The sequence below is a fragment of the Sceloporus occidentalis genome, unplaced genomic scaffold, assembly GCF_023333645.1.
Source record: "Sceloporus occidentalis isolate IW3139 unplaced genomic scaffold, rSceOcc1.0.p SCAF_24, whole genome shotgun sequence".
NCBI classification, from domain to species: Eukaryota; Metazoa; Chordata; class Lepidosauria; order Squamata; family Phrynosomatidae; genus Sceloporus; species Sceloporus occidentalis.
In genome coordinates this window covers 2,416,694-2,430,019 of record NW_028317004.1, presented here as the reverse complement: position 1 = coordinate 2,430,019, position 13,326 = coordinate 2,416,694, and the positions used below count along the sequence as shown (strand labels likewise).

Below are 13,326 nucleotides of genomic sequence, written 5' to 3'. Positions count from 1 at the left end.
CCTGTTAGTGATTCATTAGCAGGATTTGCGGCTTGCTGCTGATTGACGTACCATATACCTTGCAGGAGCAAGTTGCTTTGGAATATGGAGAACCGTTTGTCGCTATGCTGGAGAAGCTCCTACGAGAATTGTTGGTCAGACTCAACACTGCATTATCTAAAAACAAGAGCAAACAGGTACTTCTACAAAATACACCCATTTTTTTAAAGTCTTGACTACATCTGACTAGACTATTTTACATTTTTTTCCAGCTTATGATTGCCTTAGAACGATATTTGCCATGTACCCAAGTGGATGACTCTATAGGTATGCATTAAAAGTTTGAGTAAGATCAGGGTAACTATTAGTAACTTAGTTACTGTGTTGATGCACTTTGCTTCCACACGGCATTCAACTGTGGCCTTCTTTGCAGATATGTCCCTGTAAACCTTTATGGCTGTCAAGCTTCAGTATTTCAAGATCTGAGAACTCTTACTCTGCTGTGTGACGTCTCGACTGCACAAATATACCTCCTAGGTGCTTTCCTGTATTTCCAATATTGTAGTATTATAATGCAAACTCTGTTTACACAAATTCTTTGTTACTGCATGAAGTGGTTGCTATTTCTATAGCAAGGCCATGAAAATTGCATAAACGGGTCATACAAATTAAGGGTTGTCGAAAAATGTATTTAACTTTTTAAAATACATTGTTAAAACAAAATGATTTTTTAATAGAGAGCTACTCTAATATACATAAACAATACCCTCACCCTGCAGTAGATTTTGGTCCTTTTGCTGGAATGCCGGTATAGTAAAGATAACAAGTGAGCTACGCAGTGTTGCCAGATAACATACACCTAAACTAGAGGGTTATTCACAAAAATCAGTTCTGGTATAAAGTGGCCAAAGTGGAGCAATGAACAGGAATATTCCACTGGCTGCTATGGTGAATTTACCACTTTGCACATAAATAGGTAGGTAGGCATTAACTTGGCACCAGTAGAGTTCTTGGCACAGGTCAAATGAACACACCCCTAAATATGGTTTCTTCCATTCCTAATTCATTGTAACTTTAATAATGAAGCAGCTTTTGTGTGGGTTTTTCATATCAAGAGCAAGTGGCAGTTGCAGGGGGTGGTTCTGCTAGATCCACTTGTGGCAGCAGAAAAATAAAGTCAGTAGTATACCAATCTAGAAACAAAATGAGCTTAAGACTCACTGCCCTGCCATATAGTCTGCTTTCTGTGAATAAAAGCAGAAACTGTTGATTTTACTATATATATATATACCATGGAGCTACGTGGTTTTTGTAAGCACTACATTCAAAACCTGGAAAGTGACAGCTTTAAAGGGATATGCCTTCAGTTAACAGTGCGGTTAAAGTAACTGAATGCACTTAAAGCGTTTAGCTCTATGGGGTGCTGAACACAGGGTTAAGTTGCTGGGTAACTCTAATGAAGGTGGTTCTACGACTCAGCTCCTTCAGCTTGGCAGCACCTACATAGGTGCAGGTAGAACGGATTCCTCCAAGTATGTCTCTGATGGTTCCTTCCACATCACCTCTGTAAGGAACCTCAACAGTTTTTCCTTCAGAAGCCCTAGAAGTGTAAAAGAGATTTATGCAATAGGTTAACAGCTCGATGGTGGAGATTTTTATATAAAACCAGTTATATTCAGTAACTGAAGACTAATAATTTCTCCTTAAATCAGATACGCATAGGAAAGGCAATTGTAAGTGGCTGCCTTCCTCTTGAACCATGTAGTGGGTATTTTAATCTCTGAATTGATACAGAAAGGATTAATTATATGCCACCTTTACATTATCTGTTTAGGGAAAAAAGTCAGACACAGAGTATGCCTTTTGTGCAAAAACTTGCTACGACTTGAAAAGGATTGGAGGTTGATATGTAACTTAGTTATGTTCTCTGAAACTTGTTCTATTAAGGAGTAAAAGTTTTTCTAAATGTGTATAAAATTATGATCTCTGATGCCATTCCCAAATAATTGTGTATTGTACCTGCTTGGTGCTGACCAAATGTAATTCTAGTTCTAGTGGTGTCAAGCATACAATAAAGGACAAGGCTGAAAACCATTGGTCCAAGGTCCGTGCATCAGTTAGGGAATTTGGAGCACAAACAAAAGAATTGCTCTTCCAAGCTGATTATCCATGCTTCCAAGCTTGTTTACCCAAACATCCTCTTATTGTTTGATATATTTGGTAGAGGAAAACTGATTAACCGGATGGACATGTCATTTATACGTGTTTTTCCTATGGTACTTAATGAGGAGAAAGATGTTTCATTAAATGTGCTTTATGGCAAAATATGCCTTTTTTTATTTTGTACATGAATACAATTTATATACATTTATTACAGATGGTAGGGTATTGTAGGACTTTGAATACTTATTAAGTGGATGTAGGATTATTATGCATTTCTTCGGTTGTAGGATTTGGGTGTGCATCATTCTTTGATATTTCTTGTACCATATCTTACACTTATGTAGGGCTGAAACAACGAATCGATAATCGATAACGGAAATCGCTGTCAATGATTGCCGTTATCGATTAATCGATTCGTTGTTGCAGCACTCGGCTCGCTTTACCTCCTCCACGAGCGTTTCTCCGCTTCTGCTACGCGCTCTGCGGTCTCCGCCCTCAATGGATTATGTGACTTCGCTGAGCGCCGGATGTGACGCACTTCAATTAAGAAATGGTGTTGGTCTGCTGTATAAAGTTACTTGAAGGTTGGAACGAGTGTCTATGTGCGAGGAAGAGTGAGAGACTGGGTGCAGGGCAGAGTGTGGGTGCCGGGGGCAGGGCAAACTGCTGGGGTAAAGTGAAACTTTTTTTGGTATTAAAGTTTAGTTTAAGAAATAATGTGTTTTGGGTTCTTGTACCTTTTTAAAATGTAGCTTTAATTATGTCAGTAAAATAAGAAGGCGGCTAGAGAAATGCCATTGTGATAAAGAGATAAGTGTTAATGACACATCTTAATGTAAATTATACGTTTTTAATTTAAGTAAATGAAAAATTAGCATATTGATTATTTTTATCCGATTAATCGAAAAAATAATCGACCAACTAATCGATTATGAAAATAATCGTTAGTTGCAGCCCTACACTTATGTGTCAGGTTATGTATATGTTGGTATGGAGTTTATTTTCTTTAGATTTGTACTTGGATGGCGTATGCTCTTGTTTGTTGGAATTGATTCCTAGCAACTAATGAGATTATGTTCTGTACACATACAGGGTGGAAAATCACCATTTTTTGGGGGGTTCAGAGAGAATTCAATCTTTACTTGGCACAAGTTTACATGCACTTAGATGTTGGGATAGGACCACAACAAATTTGTGTCAAATGCTATGTCTTTCCATACTTCATGGAGGTGCCCAAGCAAAGTTTCTTGTGAATATCTTGCTACCTTTCTTCAAACATAAGTCTCAACCATATCTTTTAGTCATGATCCAAGTTGTTCAGTGACATTCAAATCTGGTCACTTTTTCTTATACCTTTTCTTGTGGGGTAGGATATGGTCTATATATTTTATTATGGGGAATGGTAGTTTCTTTTTTTTGAAAGGTTCAGCTACTTGTTTACATTGATTGCACCAGTCTCTGGCTTCTTTTTATAGCATTTACATGTTATGCATTTGTGATCACACATCCTGGATGTTTCGTTACTTTTGTGAGTTGAGAAACCGTTCCAGTATAATTACCTGTATTCAGCCACTCCTCCTGCATGTTTCTTCATTGCTGTCTCTGAACTCATCCCATAGAAGATTTTATATTTTTGTCCGTTCTTCTCGATTATTTCCCCTCCAGATTCTGTGTGTCCAGACAGCATTCCTCCTAGCATTACAAAGTCCGCACCAGCTCCTAAAATGAAACACCTGCTGTAAGAAAACCATTAAAAAAAAATGCCTCTTGCCACAAAAGTAATACATTTAGTCCAACCGAGTACAATTTGGTGTATTACCTCATGGGGAGGGTTTGTGAGAGAGTTTAACATTTTATTTTTTTTTTTAGTGCTGATGACTTTGACTGAGCTGCATCATAGGTTGCCAAATCAAAGAGGAAAGTACTACGTTATCCAGGAATAACTTGGTCCTTCATACTGCTGAAATATTTTGTTATTTTACAACCTCCCGGACTATTGAGTTCTCTTATTTGAAGTACAGGTTTAGCAGAATGTAAATATATTGCTTGCAGGCTACCGATATCTGCTCTCATGCGCTCAAAAGGACATTGCCAAAGAAAATAGTTTACGAAGGCAGAACTTGACCTCTACACTGAGCTCATGTGAACAACTTGCGATAGATGACAAGAGAATTAAAATGTTTTAAGCTTTTCGGCACCCCATCTGTAAAATGTCTTGCAGTTATAGGCGTGCAATACTTAAGTCCTGAGGGTGGGGCTGGAAATTAGTTCCAAATCCTCAAATTGACACAGATAAAGCCACCTCATGTATGTGGAGTTCCTTAACATGAGTTCATGTAGGACACCTTTATAAAAGATGTTAAAATCTGTTAATACTGTATACCAGGGTGTAATAAAGTGGGGAGGCTTCTAGGTGTTTGCAGTTAACTTTCTGTTATGGTTTCTTTATCCCCTCTGCAAGGGCTGCTTGAAACCACCATATGGCAACCTAATTTCTAGTTATTTTTGAAAAGTCAAAGCTTACCAAATGCTTTGGCTACATCTCCTGGGCAACAGCAGCCCCCATCCTGTGAAGATAACATAAATACAATAATGTGTATAGGCAAACACACAGTGATGAATAAGAATCACATAAAGCGTTAATATAAATGTAGTACTTCATGGTGCTTACTGAGATAATATGTCCATTCAGTCCATGAGCTGCATCTGCACACTCAATGACGGCGCTCAGCTGTGGGTAGCCGACCCCAGTCTTTTTGCGGGTGGTGCAGACGGACCCTGGGGCGACAAAAGGAAAATGACCATGACAGAGCGAAAAGAGGGCATTTATAACATGGGCGTTATGCCATTTTTGACATGCACCCGCTGGTAGAAGTGTGTGATCTCCAGAGACATGTAATACTATTGAGCACGTTGAGTGCAGATGTAAGTGAGTTTACTACCGTTAAGAAGCTTTATAAGGAATACCAGTACCTGGCCCAATTCCAACCTTGATGATATCTGCCCCTGATAAGATCAATTCCTCCACCATTTCCCCAGTGACAACATTTCCAGCCTAAGGACACAAAGGGATTGGGTAATTTTTTTGTGTAAAGTTTTGTTGTAGAAAAAAAGAGATTAAGCCAAATTGATATATTATGATAGAATAAGCAACAGAAGGAGACCTGTTTCTCTCCATCTCACCATGATTGTGTGTTCTGGAAATCTGGCTCTGACATCTTTCACGTGTTGAACAAACTGCTCTGAGTATCCATTAGCAACATCCAAACAGATGTAACGAACTTTAGGAACAGCAGACAGGACTGCCTCCAAATGCTGGAAATCAGACTGTCCTGTCCCTGAGCTCACGGCCACATGCTGCAAAACACAAGCTAAATGTGTAAGTTTTAACAGAAAATGTCTTAACAAAAAGCAACGGATTTTGTATTTAGCAGGGTTAGAGCAAGCAAAATTAATCGCTCACCTCCAGACAATCAGGGGAACTAGCGGCAAACTCTTTCCATTCATCAACCGAGTAGTGTTTATGGATCGCTGTGAACAGAGAAAACTGAAAGAAGAGACAGAAAAGAAACAATGGGGGGATTGGCAAGTGAAATATTTCACTATTAAATGTAAGACACACAAAAATATTTAGCCAGATCACAGGATATAGCAATATATGTCAATGCTCCTTCTATAAACAAGCCAAGTGATGATTCCAGGTAGACTTACACACTCTAGTTGCATTACAAGCAATTCATTCTCCAGTTGAATTTACATTAAATAGCACCATGTCTTAAAATAATGGCAACACTCACTGCCTTCTTTCAAACTACCACTTAAATATTCACTGCGTGCTTATTTTTCTCCACAATAGTTGTTATTTGACATACATTTCCAAAGGCTTATAGGAATTTGGCTGACCTTGCAGATAGCTCGAGCCATATCAAAGGTCCCCACTGTGTCCATGTTGGCTGCAATAATAGGGATACCTCTGTAAGTCTGACCAGAGTTTCGGAATGTAAAGGAACGAAATAGGTCCACCTGAGAAAAAGAATGCGAGACTGTGAAACCTGTCTAAATGCAAAACATTCATAGATGTTAACAAATATTAAAACACCTTGCCATTCGAGTCACTTTGATCTAGTGTCATCTCCTTGATGTGCAACAGAAGCTGAGGTCCTCCTATCCGTGACTGAGGTCTGAGATTAAAACTGTGACCTATAAGTTAACATGATAGCTCAGCTGCAATGTAAATAATTATGTAAAATGTTGCTATATAGCTGCTGGCAATACTATGGTTTCTACTTATACTTTATTTTTACATATATTCCTAATTTCTTTTCTGGGTTCTTTCCTCCTATCCCTTGTCTAACTGTCCTTCCTCCATGACATTCCACACAACCCTTGTTATATCTCATTAACTATTTCATTACGGTTGCTTCCTCCTTTCATTATAATGGTAAATGACCTGGCTCTCCAATGTGATGACGTTAGCGAGAACATTTAACCGCTGCAGAAACGGTTAAGCCCACTAGGCAACCTTTGGTGTTCTGTTGGGTGAGAGATACTGTATATATACGCTATATGAATAGGAAACTAAACTGACTGCTGTCCAACAGAAGATAAGCTGAAAGTACAATAAAGAAAGCAACAGCAAAAAGAAAGCATACAGAAAAACTACTTAGTACCATTTCAAAATGCCCTTAATTAATGATCATTTTCAGTGCCATTATTAAAAAATATTTGTTACTTGAATAATACCAGAGAATGACTATTTTTCTGCTGCTGACAGCCAGTTCAAGTTGCTGTTTCACCTTCTGTTTTTTAGGCATTATTAAAAAAGACAAAACTTTGACACACTTTATGATGGAAATGAGTATGGATTGGGACATTTGCAGAACCTTGTGATCTGAAATAATGTTGAGATCACACATAATAGGGAGGAAAAAAAATCTAAGAAGCAGCAATCATAACATGAATTCATTTCCTAAGCCTCTTAGAAAACCAAAATGACAATTTTAACAGTTAAAGTACATACACCCTTGTGTGTATATATATATATATATATATATATATATATATATATATATACAGTATATACATGCACACACAGTATGTCTAATACACACACAGCCTTTTTATATGTATATATACACATCGCTCAGATCCTGGCAGTTAAAGCCAAGGGGCATATACGCAGGGTCTTTTGTTTAGGTTTATAGGTTTACTAGCTATGTAAACAAGTAACATCAGAGTGCGTGCGTGTGTTTGTTCTATTGGGTTACAGCCTTTGCAGTACCTGATAGTCTTGTTTTCAACCCCAGTTGTGACTACTTTTAATAATGCACAAAATGCAGAAAGGGAAGCCCACCCTAAGTGTACACAATCAGATTCCAGGGTGCTGCTGAAATAACCAACACGTGCCCATAACAAAGCAAGGAATCAGTGTACACCCAGCAAATACTTTTTAAAAGCGCCTATGTGACGCATAAATATTGGGTCAAAGGGCATTGTAGTCCCACTGGTTCAGCTCCTTGGTCAGCAATATAGCCATGTAAATATAAGATAAGACTCGCCAAACTTGGGGTACTTTGACGCAGTGGCGGGCTAAGCAATATATGTCCTTATAGTGTGACGGAATCCCCTTTAATAATGTCTACAGTTTCCTAGCAACCAGGCTTTTCCAAGCAAACATAATACATGCTTTTGTACATAAACATGAGACGGTGAGAATTGCACACCCTACACACTAAATAGTTTATTGAAGGTCACCTTCAAAATAAAAAATCTATACTGCAAATAAAATGAAAAATACTTCATTTCATACTAAATACTGGGAAACAAATGTACTATCTTTTCAAGGTTAGAAAATCCCATTCAACTGAGTTATGCCATTGCATGCTCCGCTGTAGGTGGCCACGAGAAAGATATCTTGTGCCTTGAAATTTACATTATGATTTTTGGTTGGCTTAGCGCAGGCAGTATATCATATCTATATATCTATAGATATTTATTTTCTCAAGTTAGCCTCCTAGAAAGTAATCCACTTACTAAAGCATTAGAATTATTATTATTTATAGATTTATATACATATATAGATTTATATATATAGCGCTATCGTAATCCAAAGCACCATATAATGGGCAAACAATCTAAATTCACAGGAGCATATTTAAGTGACTATTATAAATGGCATGATATTCTGAAGCTGTGGCAAGGCGACTGAAAATGATTATTCTAATAAATGTGCTCACCTCACTGCGAGACTTTAAGGTACTTCTCTTCGGTCTCAGCAAAACATCCTTAAAGTCCAGCTTGATGTCGTTGTCTATGCGTGGCATCTTGGCACCTGGATGAATGAAGAGCGCTGAAGGGGAACTGCAGCAAAAAGAGACAGAAAAGGCGGTGTGACAAGAGGGAAGGCAATGGGCGGGGGGTATGTGTACTATTCTGATTTTACTATACCCCACTGCACAATAGTGTAGTTCCAAGCCAACTCAACTCAAACCACCGTTACCCGGCTCAAAGTAAGGGCCCAAAATCATAATCGGGCGCTTGTATAATACGGTGCCCGCGTTTTACTGACAGGCAGAAAATCGAGTGAATGGAAAAATACAGAGTGATCGGCGGTATATGAGAGAAATTGGCGTGGGTGCATAAAGGGTTAAAGAATAGGAAGAAGCTTAGAAGCGCGTACATTTATTGACAGGCGCCGGAATATATAGATATATATTACAGATAACACACTCGCAATAGTATGTCGGCTATACAATGTGTCACGCAGTCCTTGGTCCCAAAGGAATCCTTGGCGGACCAACGTCACATCAGCTGTCACAAGCGACTTCCGGTTCCATGTAGCCCGGCACCGGAAGCTTTTTGAGTGCACAGGGAGGCGGGGAGGAAAAAAAGAACACTAGCAGTAGAGATTCAGGCCGGCATCATGCTCATTAAAGTAAAGGTACATAATGATGTCGAAGGAATTTGTGAATATGTCGCGTTAGCCGTAAGGATACGACAGGACGGATAAAAGGATCCGTGCCACGGAAGAGTGAATGTGGCGTGTTAATGACACCGTGTATTTATTATTTCAGACGCTGACCGGCAAGGAGATAGAAATCGATATTGAGCCGACAGACAAGGTAATAGGCCCTGGGTGCAGGCGTGCGGATAATGGCTTCTGTATAGGGCTTCACACGGAGGGATGGGAGCACATTTGCATCTTGGTGCTTTGTGATAGACTGGGGTACGTGCATTAGTACCTGGGCGGGTTGTACGCTACTGTGTAACTAAGCGAAAATAGGCCTTCCTGTCCCCAAAACCGGGGTGTACGCGCACACGCTATGATAAAGTATGTGCTTACTGATGGCATACGGAACGCCTTAGGAATATATCTGTTAAACACTTATACTAGCACAAAGTATTTTGATGATTAAAGTGCAAAGGATATTTTGACCAACATGATCTCAGAGCTGCACCTTAAACAATGGCTTTTTTGTTAAAATGTTTATCAATGTACGTATGTTAAGTTTATTGGCTTTATTTAAGGTGGAGAGGATAAAGGAGCGAGTGGAGGAAAAGGAGGGGATCCCACCACAGCAGCAAAGACTGATCTACAGTGGAAAACAAATGTAAGTGGGAGAACTTATCACACAACTATGTCCAGAATGATTTTTTGAAGGCATCATTAATAAGTGGTGTTTCCCTGCGAGATACCCTTTGTTTACTTGGACTTTGTGTACACACAACACTATCGTGCCTGCTTACAAGTTTCAGTACGGAATCCTTCCAACTTGATGATCCGCTTGCCTACTAGACCCCCCCCAGCATCAATGAATCTGGCTTTGTTTACCTACAAAAAGTGTTTCTGGTGCCATGTTTTAAAAGTGGTCAGGGATTTTCCTTCTGTTGGATGCTGTGTTGAGAACCCTCCCCCCCCCTAAACTTTGATGATTTGAAGATTAATGTCTGCCAATACTAACAATGCTGGTCAGCACATGAGCCCTTATCGAATCATTATTGATCCAAAATAGTGCAAAATAAAAAAATTAATGCTATATAAAAAAACACACAATATAACGCTTAATGTGTTCATCGTCGATGGAGTTTGGTCGTAGCTGTAACCTTAAGTGGATCAGTGCCACAAATACTCACAACCCTGCAAACTCTGTTTCTTTACAGAGGAGGCACTCATACAAAGGACAAGTGGTCATTTTTGGTATAAATGACATTGCAAAGTCAGTCACTAATACAACTTAAGTGGGAAGGATCAAAATGAAATTAATTTTTATATGTTTAATCGTCGTAAACAATAGCTATAAATCAATTTCAATGCTTATTCTGAAGAATCCCACAATTGAAATATTTTACCGCCATAAAAATCTCAATAGATAAAATTTAATCATGAAGCCAAAATTTTCTTTAGTCACCATGAATTGTCAAGTAGAAGTAGGAGAGAATTCATGAGCATCAGCAGAATGTATATCATTAAGGGACCTTTTTAATGTCCTCTTGTTTCCTATTAAAGAAATTAAGCTCTCCCAATAGGTAATGCCTATGAATAAGTGTCATTGTTGTAAATAATGTTAGGCTTTTTATATGTATTTTTTTTTTTTTTTACATCTTCCCATATATTTTGTTGTATGCTTTTGGATAAAGAATAGTGTTTTGAAGATTGAGTAAAGCCTGCTGATGCCTGCAAGAGTTACTCAATATTTGCGTAAATGGGGGAGTATTGGCATCAAAATGTCCTTTTGGTCGTTTGCAGATCATGTGAAATCATCCTACAGAGTTCTTGAGTATCCCTTCTCTCAAAAGATACACCTCACACTTTCCTTCTTGTTTTGTTACATATAGCCCTATTTATTTATACTTTATCTTAGTCCTTTAACCACCTTCTCTAGTCCATTTACATTTTCATATTCTCTCATTCTTCTAGGAATGATGAGAAGACAGCAGCTGACTACAAGATACAAGGTGGTTCAGTGCTACATTTGGTCCTTGCGTTGAGAGGGGGCTGCTGAAGTCGACTAATGCTGCAAGCCCAAGCCATTGGTATAACTTGGATGAGGAGCTGCATGATATGAGGGGTTTGCAGCACCGGGTGTCGAGCCCCCTCATAATTTGCTTGTAAGATATTATTATGCTGTTATGTTCATTAAAATGTTCCCTTCCCTAAATAAATGTTTACCTCACTTCTATACCTTTTTTGTTCCATGATTTATTGCATTGAGTAAATTGATGGCTTAGACCGGCTAAGTGTCTGGAGTTTAAGCATAGCAACATGATGGAGAGGTTTCTACCAGAGAGTTTGTTTCAAATGATTGATTCGTCTATGCGTTTCAAAGGGCCTGTCCCATTGAGCTTCTCCTGCGAACAGGGCTGAGCTGCCCTATAATGCATGGTTAATTCAGTGACTTCACTTTGGAAAACATGACATATTCAGTGCATTATAAAGGACCTGCTTAGGACCTTTTTGCAGAAGAATTTCACCAGGCTAAAGTGTGGAAGTTGAGAGAGCAACTCTTGCAAAATTTGAATATGGCTGGCGGAAAATCAAGGCCTAAAGATGTGTGAGATGAAGTATGTACTATAGGTAGACATTGAAAAGAACAATAAGGATCTTATCTGATAGAGTGAAAAGTTCAGAAGCTCCATTAATGCAATATTTCATGGGGTTCTCCTCTAAGCCTTGTATATGTGGGCCATGCTGCCACCTACATTCAATAAATGGACAGCACCACCCTGGGCATTGGATGTTGACGATAGGTTATGTTTTAAGAGATATAAAATGAAATATTTATATAAACTAGAATTTTAAAAGTAATACAATGGGTCATTTACTTATGGGACTGAATATTATTTGAAATCATCAAATTAAATATAAAATGAGTATATGTGACACAGGTTTTGTATATAGAAGTAACCACTTTACACCATAGCAACATAGGATTTTTGTGCTAGTTTGTATGGTGATTATCGTACCTGGGATCATCCAGGCTCCAGCTTCCCTTTTGGGGATGCAGGTTGGCGGTCCCGCTGACATTGCATGCGGAGCTAGCCGCGGATGCAGGAAAATGCAGTGGTTTTAGAAGAAGCGGGTAGGGAGTGGTGCGTGCGACTTTGTGGTGACCCAAAGAACACAGAGCGCTCCCAGGTATGGTGGTGATCCCTTGAAACACTGAAAGTGTCACCTTCTCCATACTGCATCTTACACTTACATTGAAACTTAAAATATTTTTTCACTACTAATGCATTTAAAAGTGATTTTTATTAATATGTATTAATGACACCTTGATGTATTTCCCTTTTCATATAGAATTTGATGGAATGATAAGAGCCATTTGGCCCATCCAGTATGCCCATCTTATCTTAGACTCAGGATAGCTTTTCCATTAATCTGCCGCCCTTCTCTGTAAAATAAAAACACGCTTACTTTTTTACATGTGTGCTGGAGGTCTCATTAGACCACCTGGAACTCTTGTGCGAGAGAGCGCTGGAGCCAACGTACGAGTATAATACACATGAGACATGGCCAAACACCTCTTCCATAGACTGGGGGGGACAGAGAAAGAAGAAAACGCATACCTCCAAGAATTGTATAATCATCCACATTACATTGTTACACTTAAAAGCTGTCCTACAGATCACTGGCTGCTACTTACCCAAAAAGGAAAATAAAAAATGATCACATAGTTGCAGCAATTTAAGATAGCACTAAAAAGACATAAAGCGTCTTGGCTTCAGTTGAGACTTTGTAATGTTATGGTCACCCTGAGGAGGCACTGTTGCTTTGTGTTTCAAATAAATTCTGTTTTATTACACCAAGGGTGATAGTGATGACTGTCTCTGAACAGCAGACGGTGGTAGAGACTGTTTTCTTTGGTCCTAGTTCTAAAACAACTTGTGGGAAAGGTGCTGCTAGATTACTTCCTTGAGGTTACTTGGAACAGTAAAAGGGTGTGGGGCGGGCAACAAAAAATGTTATTGATATTTTTATCATAAAAATAAAAAAGGAAACATTAAGCATGAAAACAAATTAATGAAGGTAGAGAAAAAATACTCTGGCACATGAACAGTGTTTAAACACAGGTATTGGTGAGTAGTGGTCCACCAGTCATGCCAGGATTGGAACCATAGTCAATCCCCTCCATCATTTTACTTCTGTTTGATATAGATTGTATGTACCAAGGAATTGTAATAATG

The 13,326-nt window shown here is 38.8% G+C and overlaps 2 protein-coding genes across 2 annotated transcripts; one reads left to right on the top strand and one right to left on the bottom strand.

Moving 5' to 3' along the window:
- Positions 1–1,392: 1,392 nt before the first annotated feature.
- On the bottom strand, positions 1,393–8,465 carry LOC149300507 (GMP reductase 2-like). The gene is made up of 9 exons (XM_089485013.1): positions 8,379–8,465; positions 6,046–6,165; positions 5,606–5,689; positions 5,326–5,499; positions 5,116–5,197; positions 4,814–4,920; positions 4,667–4,709; positions 3,702–3,861; positions 1,393–1,579 (listed from the first exon to the last, which is right to left on the bottom strand). Exons 1-9 carry the CDS (start codon positions 8,463–8,465, stop codon positions 1,393–1,395), a joined length of 1,044 nt encoding a protein of 347 aa, XP_089341139.1.
- Positions 8,466–9,064: 599 nt separating this feature from the next.
- Positions 9,065–11,144, top strand: LOC149300506 (ubiquitin-like protein NEDD8). Its single transcript, XM_089485070.1, has 4 exons — positions 9,065–9,082; positions 9,216–9,263; positions 9,670–9,752; positions 11,060–11,144. The coding sequence occupies exons 1-4, from the start codon at positions 9,065–9,067 to the stop codon at positions 11,142–11,144; spliced, it is 234 nt and encodes a 77-aa protein (XP_089341196.1).
- The last annotated feature ends 2,182 nt before the right edge of the window (positions 11,145–13,326 follow it).